The sequence below is a fragment of the Carcharodon carcharias genome, chromosome 6 (assembly GCF_017639515.1).
Source record: "Carcharodon carcharias isolate sCarCar2 chromosome 6, sCarCar2.pri, whole genome shotgun sequence".
Lineage (NCBI taxonomy): Eukaryota > Metazoa > Chordata > Chondrichthyes > Lamniformes > Lamnidae > Carcharodon > Carcharodon carcharias.
The window spans coordinates 7117181-7129266 of NC_054472.1; the positions used below are offsets into that span (position 1 = coordinate 7117181).

Genomic DNA, 12086 nt, shown 5'->3' on the forward strand with positions numbered 1-12086 from the left:
TAGGAAAAACTAAGTTCAGAACATAATACTCACACTGTCAGTCGCTCGAAGCTGTGCCTTATGTCAGGTTTGAGGTGTTTCACTTAATCCCACTGTGGAAAATTTTAACTGTCGGAGAATAGAGATAGAAGAACAGGGGAGTTGAAACTGTAATGTCAGCAGCCCAAAGTTGTCTGACCTCCCCATCCAAATTGGTGACCTTTGCAAAACCCCTAACAAAATACCTGATTAGGTCAGTGTTAACCTTGGTTTTGTGGTAGCAAGCACTCTTACCTTCGGGACTAAGGCTGTGGGAACAAGCCCCTCTCCAGACACTTGAGCACTTAATCTAGCCTGGCACTTCAGAACAATCCTGAAGGGCGCACTGAACTATTATTACATGTTGAACTGAAATCACATCTACCCCCTTGGGTAGAGATAAAAGATCGAACGGCACTTTTCAGAAAAGAGCAGGGACGTTCTCCTGATCTTCTGGCCAACATTTGTCCCCAAAGCCAACAGTTTAACTTGGTCATTTATTTTATTCCTGCTTGTGGGATCTTGCTAGATGCAAATTGGCTGCAGTGTTGGGGCCTCCTGACCTTGTGATAGGTGCTATATAAATGAAAGTTCTTTCTTTAACTACACATCAATTCCCATTCCCCATTCTCCCAATGTGTGATATTTCTCTGGCCACTAATGTGAGTGAAAGATACGTTCAATTATGAAATGAGTTCCTCTCTTTTATATATATTCATACAATATTTTATGCCCATTATCAAGTGGAGAATAACAGGTCCTTCAATCCCACTACTTTTCCTAATATGAATACCTTAAGTTGTTTCACCATTAGCTCTACAGAATGCATTTTCCACTCTGAAAACCCTTTAGTGAAGACCACAAAAGGTTTGACATCTTTTCATTCCACAGTATTCTTTGTTTTTCTTATTGACAGAAGGAGTAATGTAAGGTGGGGCCTTGATCAGATCACCTTACATAGAGTTTCCAGCAAGAAACAAGCCATTCAGCCCAACTGGCCCTTGTTGATGTTTATGGTCCATACGAGCCTCCTGCCACTCTACCACATCTCATCCTATCAACTTTCCCCACTATTCCTTTCTCCTTCATGTAGTTTTTTTTATTCATTCATGGGATGTGGGCATCACTGGCTAGGCCAAGCATTTATTGCCCATCCCTAATTGCCCTGGAAAAGGCAGTGGTGAGCTGTCTTCTTGAGCCACTGCAGTCCATGTGGTGTAGGTACACCCACAGCGCTGTTAGGGAGGGAGTTCCAGGATTTTGACCCAGCGACAGTGAAGGAACGGTGATATATTTCCAAGTCAGGATGGTGAGTGACTTGGAGGGGAACTTCCAGGTGGTGGTGTTCCCATCTATCTGTTCCTCTTGTCTTTCTAGATGATAGTGGTCATGGGTTTGGAAGGCACCGTCCAACAAGCCTTGGTGAATTCCTGCAGTGCATCTTGTAGATGGTACACACTGTTGCTACTGTGCATCGGTGTTGGAGAGAGTGAATGTATGTGGATGTGGTGCCAATCAAGTGGGCTGCTTTGTCCTGGATGGTGCCAAGCTTCTTAAGTGTTGTTGGAATTACAGTCACTCCTGGCCTATGCCTTGTAGATGGTGGACAGTCTTTGGGGAGTCAGGAGGTGAGTTACTCACCACAGGATTCCTAGCCTCTGACCTGCTCTTGTAGCCATAGTATTTATATTGCTGGTCCAGTTCAGTTTCTGGTCAATGGTAACCCCTAGGACGTTGATAGTAGGGAATCAATGATAGTAAAGCCATTGAATGTCAAGGGGCAATGGTTAGATTCTGCCTTGTTGGTGATGGTCATTGCCTGGCACTTGTGTGATATGAGTGTTACTTGCCACTTGTCAGCCCAAGCCTGGATATTGTCCAGGTCTTGCTGCATTTGGACATGGACAGCTTCAGTATCTGAGGAGTTGCGAATGATGCTGAACATTGTGCAATCATCAGTGAACATCCCTATCCCAGACCTCATGATGGAAGGAAGGTCATTGATGAAGCAGCTGAAGATGGTTGGGCCGAGGACACTACCCGGAGGAACTCCTGCAGTGATGTCCTGGAGCTGAGATGATTGATACCCAACAACCACAACCGTCTTCCTTTGTGCTAGGTATGACTCCAATCAGTGGAGAGTTTTCCCCCGAATCCCATTGACTCCAGTTTTGCTCGGGCTCCTTGATGCTATCCTTGGTCAAATGCTGCCTTGATGTCAAGGGCAGTCACTCTCACCTCACTAGCTTCCCCTTAAATACATCTATGCTTTTCACCTCAGTCACTCCCTGTGATAACAACTTCCAATTCTCTGGGTAAAGGTTTATTAACAACCATCATTTTTTTTATGACCCTTAGGTTTAGACTCTCTGGAAGTGGGAATATTTTCTCCTTGTCTACCGTATCAAACCCATTCTTAATTTTAAAGGGGTCACCTGTCAGTCTCCTCTTTTCTAACGTGTTCTGTTTTTCCTGATGGTTATACCCTCTCAGTTATGGCATCATCCTTGTAAATCTTTATTGTGCATTTTCCAGCTCTCTTGTGAAATAGAAACCAGAACTGTTCACGTTGCTCCCAATGTTGTCTAAGGTTCAACACAAGTTTAACAGAACCGCTCTGCTTTTCAATTCTATCCCTCGAGAAATGAGCCTCAATGATTGGCTTGCTCTTTTTCTAACTTGCACTAGGCTGAATCTCCTTTCAATGTTTGATATGTATCCTTGAAGTTTATTGGTGCCGTTCCAACACATGAATTTTGTGCTGTTTTGTAGGTCTGGCCTTAACGTATATCCTCGAGAATAGCTTTAAGCCTGAAGCTGGGGCCAGAGCTGGTGTGCCGAAGATTGGAATATTAATCACTGATGGGAAATCTCAAGATGACGTCCTTCCACCAGCTAAAAGTCTACGTGATGCTGGCATCGAGCTCTTCGCTATTGGTAGGTCTCTTGTGCGGGTATAACTACCCACTAGACGCATTGGCAACCATTTTTACCATTGACTGCTATTTTTCATACACCAGGGTGTGGCAGGCTCCAGCCAATTATTTTTCCCAACGTGTTTATTTTACGGATTGTAATAGGATTTCTCACGGGGAATGCTCTTTATAGTGTGAAGCTTGCATAAATTGAATCTTCCAAAAAAAAAACAGACGGTTACTGAGAGACCCAAATAAGTTACATGGTAAAATATCCAAGTGGCACTTAGAAACCATGGACTCTTGCAAGTTACGAACTACTGCAATGCACCGAGCTCTTGTGCAACTTGGTGAAATGTGAAGTTATCCACTTTGGTAGGAAAATTTTTTTTAAAAAGCAGAATATTTTTGGAATGGTGAGAGACTGGGAAATGTTTGAATTCTGAGGGACCTGGGTGTCCTTATACATGAGTCACAAAAAGTTAAAATGCAGCAAGCAATTTGGAAGGCAAATGGTATGTTAGCTTTCGCTATTCTGCAAGGAATTGGAATGTAAGAGTTAAGAGGTCTTCCGACAATATTACAGGGAATTGGTGTATTGACTCGGGGAGCAGTGCGCGGTTTTGGTCTCCTTACCTAAGAAAGGATAATGCTTGTTGAAGAGGGAGTGCAACAAATGTTCACTGGACTGATTCCTGGAATGAGTGGATCATCCTATGAGGTCCGATGTGGAGTTGAGGTAAATCATCCGCTGGCATCTTGTTGAATGCCAAAGCAGTTTCGAAGGGCCAAATGATCTAGCTCAGCTCTTATTTCTTATGTTCTGAAAGCAGAGGCCACGCACGTCAGCACAAGCCAGCAGCGGAGTTTGTGAAAGTTGTGGAAAGGGGGAGTTGTTTCCCCAACGTGCATAGCGTCAGAGAAACCTCTCCATCTCTGGGATTGAACATGAGCATGGCTCAGTCCCAGGGTTGGAGGGATTTCTCTGCTGCTGTGCGATCTGGGTGTAGAACTCCCCGTTCTACTGGGAACTTTTACAGTGAGTACAATAACTATTTTGAAAATATGGACACCTGGGAAACAAAAGGATAGTTGATGCCACTCTCTGGGTTACCTGTAACTTACAGGTTCCACTGCTTTTTTCCATTATCAACATTTCAAATGCTGCCAATTTGTTTGCTCAACAGTTGTTATCGTTTCTGTTCAACAACAGGCGTGAAAAATGCAGATGTGAATGAGCTCAAGGCAATCGCCTCAGAGCCAGATGAGACACATGTCTACAATGTGGCTGACTTTAATATCATGAACACAATCATTGAAAGCCTCACTAAGACGGTGTGCTCCCGTGTGGAAGAACAGGACAAAGAAATAAAAGGTATGATAGTGTACCCCTCCGCACTTGGCATCAATCTCATTCTAGAATTATTTACGATAAAGGCTGGGCATGGGTAGCAGATCAGCTACCCATTAAAAAAAGCTTGGCCTGATTCTCCTTTTCATGTCTAACGAACGACTAACCATTACTGTGCCTATTATATCCATGGCAACTTTGTAATTTCCATTCGGTTTCTTTCTCATCCCTTCTTCCCACTTTTACACCCGCCTTTTTTTCTCCTTTCTAACCTTGAGCTTAATACATTTTCTAGGACTGATGCACAAGTGAAATTCGTATATTACTTGTTTTTCTCTCAGCCTTTTGTAAAACTAATAAATGTTCAGTATAAATGTTATCTCGGTGAAGCTGTTGAAAATTTGTGTCTTGTTTTTCAAAATTATTTGAAGGGCTGCGGGGCAGAATCTTCTAGAAACTGAGGAAAAATATTGCATCAGTGCAGGCGACTGTGTGGGGTGGGGATGTGTTGTGGTCAGTGGACAGCGTCCATTCCTCTGAGCCAGAAGCGCCAGGTTCAAGTCCCACCCCAGGACTTGATGGCCAAGGAAGCTGTGTCCATAATGTGGCCAACCTGCAAATCCTTCCGATGGTAAGAGAGGAGAGATTCCTGGTCAGCCGTGTGATGGAAAGAAAGTTGGAGCTTCTACTATAGCTCCAGGCTACAGCATGCATGTAAACATATATGTTACCACAGCCATTTTCAGACTCCCTGAATGAACTGTAACACACCACAGTGACTGAATGGTACTAATGTGTTTTGTGACATTAGGTGAACTGTACTCAGTCTGACTACACAATGCAAATTAAGTCACAATTCTGGGCTGACATATTGTTTGAAATAGAGAAGATTAATGCCTTTATGAAGGCATTATTAAACACAAAAGATAATTCAGCTGATACATTTATGATGTTGTGAATTATGCAATTATTATTTTAAAAAAGGCTTAAACGTTTTTAGACATTAGGAATGACAGTTGCTTAGGGAAAAATAGCAATGGACACGACGTTTGGAAAGCATCTTGAGCGCTTTCTAGGAACTGTGATTAGGGTTGTGTAATCAGAACGACAGTTAATGTTGGCAAGCCACATGTTGAATGTGGACGTAGACACAAATATTACAAAAAGCTGACACAAAACCTGGGGCAGCAGGAAGTTAAATGTTGCAGACAGGAAGCGAAATACATGGATGAAATATTTCAAACAGGCTTGGAATTCACATGGCAGTTTTAATTAAGGTCTAACTTCACATGGCTTTAAGTACCAATATTGATTAGAAAGATGTAATTTGCAAGGGTGTAATGCCCATCACCAAACAAACACTATTAGTGTATTACCAGCAGAACAGACGAATATCAGATTTCCTCTCATGACAGAATTGTCACTGCATTGACGAGGAATGTGTTAGTCACTTTGGTCCCAAACGTGCCCAGTGGAACTCTCCCCTCCATCATACCCAGGTTTTCTGGCTTTATTAACTTAAGGAAAGGAAGGACATCTAATCCATCTTTTCCTCCAAGTTTCCAGGATATTAAGGGGAAGAGATAGGGTGCACAGAGCGAAACTATTTGCGTTAAGTCGGGGGAGTCTAGGATACGGGGTTTAGTCTAAAATTAGAGCCATACCTTTCAGGAATGAAACCAGGAAACATGTCCACACGCAAAGGGCGGTAGAAGTTTGGAACGCTGTTCCACAGAGAGCAACTGATGTTAGGACAATTGTTAATTTTAAACCTGAGATTGAATTTTTTTTTGTCAGCCAGGGGTAATAAGGGATACGGGACAAATGAAGCGAGGACATAGATCAGCCATGATCTCATTTACTCACAGGACAATCTTGAGGGACCGAGTGGCCTTCGCTGTTCCCATGTTTTTAGTTTGGCAACTACATTAATGGTCCTTCTGCCAATCTGTGACATTATAGTACCAGATTTTTATTTTGCCTCCGAATCTCTAGAAGCAACTGAAAGTGTGAGCTCAAACCCCGTGGCGCCCACAAACCTCGTTACAACTGATGTAACAGCGCGGAGTTTCCGCGCCAGCTGGTCACACGCTCCCGGGAAAGTGGAAAAGTATCGTGTCGTTTATTACTCTACCACCGCCGGTCAGCCAGAAGAGGTACCTCAGTGTTCACTCGAATTGCAAGCACACGGTTACGAATTGTACCGAGGACCCATTGCGTACACAGAAGCAAAATACTGTGGGTGCAGGAAACCCGAAATAAAGAATGGGAGATGTGGGAAATTTACAGCGGGTCAGGCCTAGAGAGAGATTAAAAACGGAGCCAGCCAGCTGAATTTTCCCGTGGGTGTCTGGGACCTGACGTCAGGGCTACCTGAGGGTCCTGGGCCTGCTCGTGTAGTCAAGGCACCCGCCAGGTCAACTCCCCCCTGCCTGCGGTGGTGGGGTCCTGGTTGCCCGCCTCCCCGTTCACGGTCCGATTTGGGGTGACAGCGGGTTTCTGAGGCTGGAGGCCCCAAGGAGAGGCCCGCAGGCCCAGCGGCAGAGGTGGGCGTGGCTGGGACAGAAAGGCGAGCTCGAAACGGAGGTGCTTTCAGGGGCATGCCCACAATGTTAAAACCAAAGAAGGCCCACGGTTCGGGTGACCAGTGTGGAGGGGGAAAAAACCCCCTCCACAGGAATGGTTCTGGCCGCGGCTGCAGCCTTTATTTTCCCTATGGCTCATCCATTGGCTGGCGAGAGGAGGCACCTGATGGTCCCTTGTCCCGCTGCGGGCAGACAGCCTCCAAGTTGCTGCTGGTCTCCAGAATCAGTGGGGGTAAATGACAGCGGGTTCTCAAAATGGCCCTAAGTGGGGCCTTACCTCTTTTCTAATTGGCTGCCTGTCTCCATGGAGAGGGTTAATAATTCCCAACAGAAGCCCGCCTCTGGTCCACCTGTTCTGTTCCACAGAGTGGGGAGAAGGTGGGGGGGGGCGGTGGGGGTGGCTATCTGTGACAAAATTCAGCCCAACATCTTAAGTCGACCACCTTTCATCAGAAAAAGTCTGAGGTGTAGCAGATTTAAGCGACAGGGAAAAAGGGGAAGGAGAGAAGAACAAAAGGGAAGGAGTGTGGGAGGGTGGAAGGCAGGAGAGATTAAATCACCAAAGAGATGGTGCAAGGCAAGAGGAGATGGTAATGGGACAAGTAAAGAAACTAAAGCTGGGTATCAGAGGAGGTGTGAATGGCAACAGCAGAATCATCAACACCTACTACCCGAGAGATCAGGAGCAGAGATTACCTCCTGAAATTGTTCAACACAACGTTGAACCCAGAAGGTTATAAAGTGCTGAATCAAAAAATAAGATGCTGTTCCTCTAGCTTATGTCAAGGGGTCGTATATCTTTTTAAAAATTTGTTTTAAGAGTCGATTTTAGCATATAAAAGCATAAATAATGTTGTGAGGTTATGTTTATCGAGCTTCTTGAGTGTTGTGGGAGCTGCACTCTTCCAGGCCAGAGGGGAGTATTCCATCACACTCCTGACTTGTGCCTTGTAGATGGTGGACAGGCTTTGGGGAGTCAGGAGGTGAGTGCCAGGTGTCGCCTGGATGATGGTAGGTTGCCTGAACCCAGTGTGGCTCTCGCCCAGTGCAAAGTGGCTGCACACATTCTTCGTACTTGTTTTTCAGGTGACCAGTATCACAAAAATCAGATTATTGGGTCGTTATCACAATGCTGTTTGTGGGACCTTGCTGTGTGAAAATTGACTGTTGTGCTGTTTACATTACAACAGTGACTAAGCTTCAAAAAGTATTTCATCGGCTGTAAAGCATAATGGGATGTCTGGAGGCTATATAAATGTAGCTCCAACAACACTCAAGAAGCTCAACACCATCCAGGACAAAGCAGCCCTGCTTGATTGGCACCCCATCCACCCCCTTCAACATTCACTCCCTCCCCCACTGACGCACAGTAGCAGCAGTTAGTACCTTCTACGAAATGCATTATAGGAACTCACCAAGGCTCCTTTGACAGCACCTCCAAACCCATGGCCTCTGCCACCTAGAGGGACAAGGGCAGCAGATAGAGGGGAACACCACCACCTGGAAGTTCCCTTCCAAGTCACTCACCATCCTGACTTGGAAATATATCGGCCGTTCCTTCACTGTCGCTGGGTCAAAATCCTGGAACTTCCTTCCCTAACAGCCATGTACATACACCACATGGACTGCAGTGGTTCAGGAAGGCAGCTCACCACCACCTTCTCAAGGGCAATTAGGGATGAGCAACATCACGCTCATATCCTGTGAAAGGATAAACAAAAAATTATTTTGGTATAATCTCCTGCAAAAAGCTGTAAGGAAACACGTTAGGCACGAAATTGTCCTTCATGCCAAAGTTCATAAATTGTCTGGCTTTGAAATGATCCCAGCTAGACTGTGTCACAACTGACTCTGTAAGATAAAGACATGCACGTTCTTTTCTCTGTAGGTGGTTGTGGACGGAACGGAGTCGACAGCTGTCATTCAGAATCTGATGTCCCTGACGGAGTATCAACTCGCAGTGTTTGCCATCTACGAGAAGGCAGCCAGCGAGGGCTTACGTGGGGTCGTAACCACATGTGAGTAGCTCGTAGCTAAGTCCAAATTCTGGCATTAAGCTAGGATGGCCAAGCCCTCCAGGAATGAACCAGAGTCAACAGGAATTGGAGATTAATGTTCTGGACGCCGCTGGCAGCAAAGTCCTGGCAGAAAACTCAAGAGAGCTGTCAAAAATATAAGTTGTGTTTATTTTCATTTTCTTTGGACAGTCCCATTCATTAGTCTGACAAAAAAAATTGGAGATGAGAAAATGCTGTCAGACTGGGAGGGGGGGTGGGGGTGGGGGTGGGGCACGGTGGGAGGTGGCAGGGAATCATGTGGGCGAAACTTGCAAAAGTAGATCCAGTGCGGAGAGGGTGACCCTGATTTAAGCATCAACTCTGCTATTTGTGATTTGAGGAACAGTTTCCATTATGCGTGGAACGCAGACACAGCGCTAAAAACGTCTGTTTAAGAGAAAAGCAGATCCAGCATGAATGAAGGGTTTTTTGCTTGCATGGGGGCTGAGGTTTTGGCAGGGCTCTTTGCAAGTAGAATCTGAAAGAAGAGCTTTGTAAGTCTTGAGTAATGCTTTGTAGCGATGCCCTTTGTAGATTACGCCAGAGGTTTATTTATCTAGAATATCACTTATCAAATTAGTCATCACTGCAGTCCAAGGCTTGGTCTAAGGACAGATTTATAACAATTAATCTATAATGCCAAATGCTAGAAGAATTTTAGCTGTCAGGAGATAGATTCCATTTAGTCACTTTAGCCTGTAGCATAATTAAGATAACTCGTAGTCTGTTATGAAGCAGAGTCCCTACAACTAGGGATATCAGTGAAACCTGAAGAGTTAATTGCCATCTTAAACTCTTCACCAGGATTTTGATATTTATCATGCCAAATTATGTATTTTTTTCTTAAAGTCCAGCCTTTAAAATTTTTTCCTTAAAATTATTAGTAAATGCTGAGGGTGGGTGTTGGGGGGTGGGGGGTGGGGTGTGTACGGTGGGGGATGTGCACAGCAGACGCAGCATTATATATGTAAAGAGGTATTCAAGAACAAATTGTCTTGCTGAGTCAGAATGTTGTGGGTTCACTCTCCCACTCCAGAGACTTGAGCACAGAATCCTGGCCGACATTCCCAGTGGGGTACCGAGGGAGTGCTGCACTGATGGAGATGCTATCCTTCGGATGGGACATTAAATCAAGGTCCCATCTGACCTCCCAAACTATCCTGTGGCACTATTTTGAAGAAGAACTGGGGAGTTATCCCCACTGTGCTGGCCAATGTTTATCCCTCAACTAACATCGCTAAGTAACAGATTATCTGATCATCGTCAGATTGCTGTTTATGGGAGGTTGCTGTGCACAAATTGGTTGCTGTGTTTCTTACATTACAACAGCTACTGTGCTTCAAAAAACACTATAGGCTGTAATGTGCTTGGGATGTTTTGAGATGGTGAATGTTGTTATATAAATGCAAGTCTTTCTTAACCTTTCTGAACTCTCCAAATTAAACCTAAAGCAATTTACGTTATTTTATTTATTGATGGGATGTGGGTGTCACTGGCTGGGCCAGCGTTTATTGCCCATCCCTAGTTTCCCTTCAGAAGGTGGTGGTGAGCTGCCTTCTTGAACCGCTGCAGTCCATGTGGTGTAGGTACACCCACAGTGCTGTTAGGGAGGGAGTTCCAGGATTTTGACCCAGCGACAGTGAAGGAACGGCTGATATATTTCCAAGTCAGGATGGTGAGTAACTTGGAGGGGAACTTCTAGGTGGTGGTGTTCCCATGTGTCTGCTGGTCTAGCCCTTCTAGATAGTAGCAGTCGTGGGTTTGGAAGATGCTGTCTAAGGAGCATTGGTGAATTCCTGGAGTGTGTCTTGTAGATGATACACACTGCTGCTACTGTGCATTGGTGGTGGAGGGAGTGAATGTTTGTGGATATGGTGCCAATCAAGTGTGCTGCTTTGTCTTGGATGGTGTCCAGCTTCTTGAGTGCTGTGGGAGTTGTACTCATCCAGGCAAGTGGGGAGTATTCCATCACACTCCTGACTTGTGCCTTGTAGATGGTGGGCAGGCTCTGGGGATTCAGGAGGTGAGTTATTCACCACAGAATCCCTAGCCTCTGACCTGCCCTCAAAGCCACAGTATTTATTTGGCAGATCCAGATACGTTTCTGATCAATGGTATCCCCAAGGATGATAGTAGGGGATTCATCAATGGTAATGCCACCCAACGTACAAGTGAACATCCAAATCCAACTTTAAACTATAGCTAATAAAGGTGATGATGTACACCACAGTCCTTTCAGGACCCACATTTTTTTTTGAAGTATCTTCTCCTCTTTGTGTCCTGACCCCTCAGGGCAGGTTTCCCATCTTACCTCAAGATTCTTCATGGCAGCTGTTCTTGATTCATTACTGTGCAAACAGGTTCACAGTGGGAGGCCTTGTGGCGCAGTGGGCAGTGTCTCTGTCTCTGAGCCACGTCTCCGGGTTCAAGTCCCACTCCAGGGCTTGATGGCCAAGGGAGGAGCATTCATAACTCGGCCAAACAGGTTGAGTACCAACCTGCAAATCCTTCCAACACACGCCAATGGCAGGCGATGAGAGCAGGAGAGATTCCTGGTCAACCATGTGATGTAAAGAAAGTTGGAGAGTCTAATGTCACCATCCATAGCTCCAGGCTGCAACATGCACGTAAAAGTGTGTGTTGCCACAACAACTCAGACTCCCTGAGTGAACTGCCACACACCACCACCAATTCAATTCACAGACAGGAGGAATGCTCAAAGTGAGCTAGCCACAATAGCAGTGAACTGCAATTAAAAAACTACCCGAACCAAGTGTTTCACCACCGACACACATCACTGAAGTGAAATAACGCAGGTTAACGCTTCCGAGCACTGAATGTCATTTGGAAATTGCACATTCGTCAATTGCCAAAAATGATCCTCTTACATCATTGCCTAATCTTCAATCACCCCGTGAAACTGAAACAGTTTGTAAACTGAGGACGTCAGTAGATACAACAATAATTAGACATGAGACCTGGAGACATCCGACTTTATCAGCTCAAAGTCACCCTGAATATTCTTGCATTTTATGATCTACAGTGAGATAGCTATCTTTTACTTAGCCTTATGGAAGTTTAAGTTGAACTGTGAGTGGTTGGAGTTAAGATACAGCCATGATCTATTTGAATGGCAGGACAGGCTTGAGAGGTCGACTGG

General features: G+C 45.1%; 1 protein-coding gene across 8 annotated transcripts in view; it reads left to right on the forward strand.

The window, feature by feature from the left end:
* col14a1a (collagen, type XIV, alpha 1a) overlaps window positions 1–12086 on the forward strand; it is a 220022-nt gene that overhangs the window by 95408 nt on the left and 112528 nt on the right. For all 8 annotated transcript variants that reach the window (XM_041190009.1, XM_041190011.1, XM_041190012.1 and 5 more), the window contains 4 exons: window positions 2791–2955; window positions 4147–4308; window positions 6280–6440; window positions 8758–8887. In XM_041190009.1, coding sequence (XP_041045943.1) covers window positions 2791–2955; window positions 4147–4308; window positions 6280–6440; window positions 8758–8887 — 618 coding nt within the window. The remainder of the gene's footprint in view (window positions 1–2790; window positions 2956–4146; window positions 4309–6279; window positions 6441–8757; window positions 8888–12086) is intronic.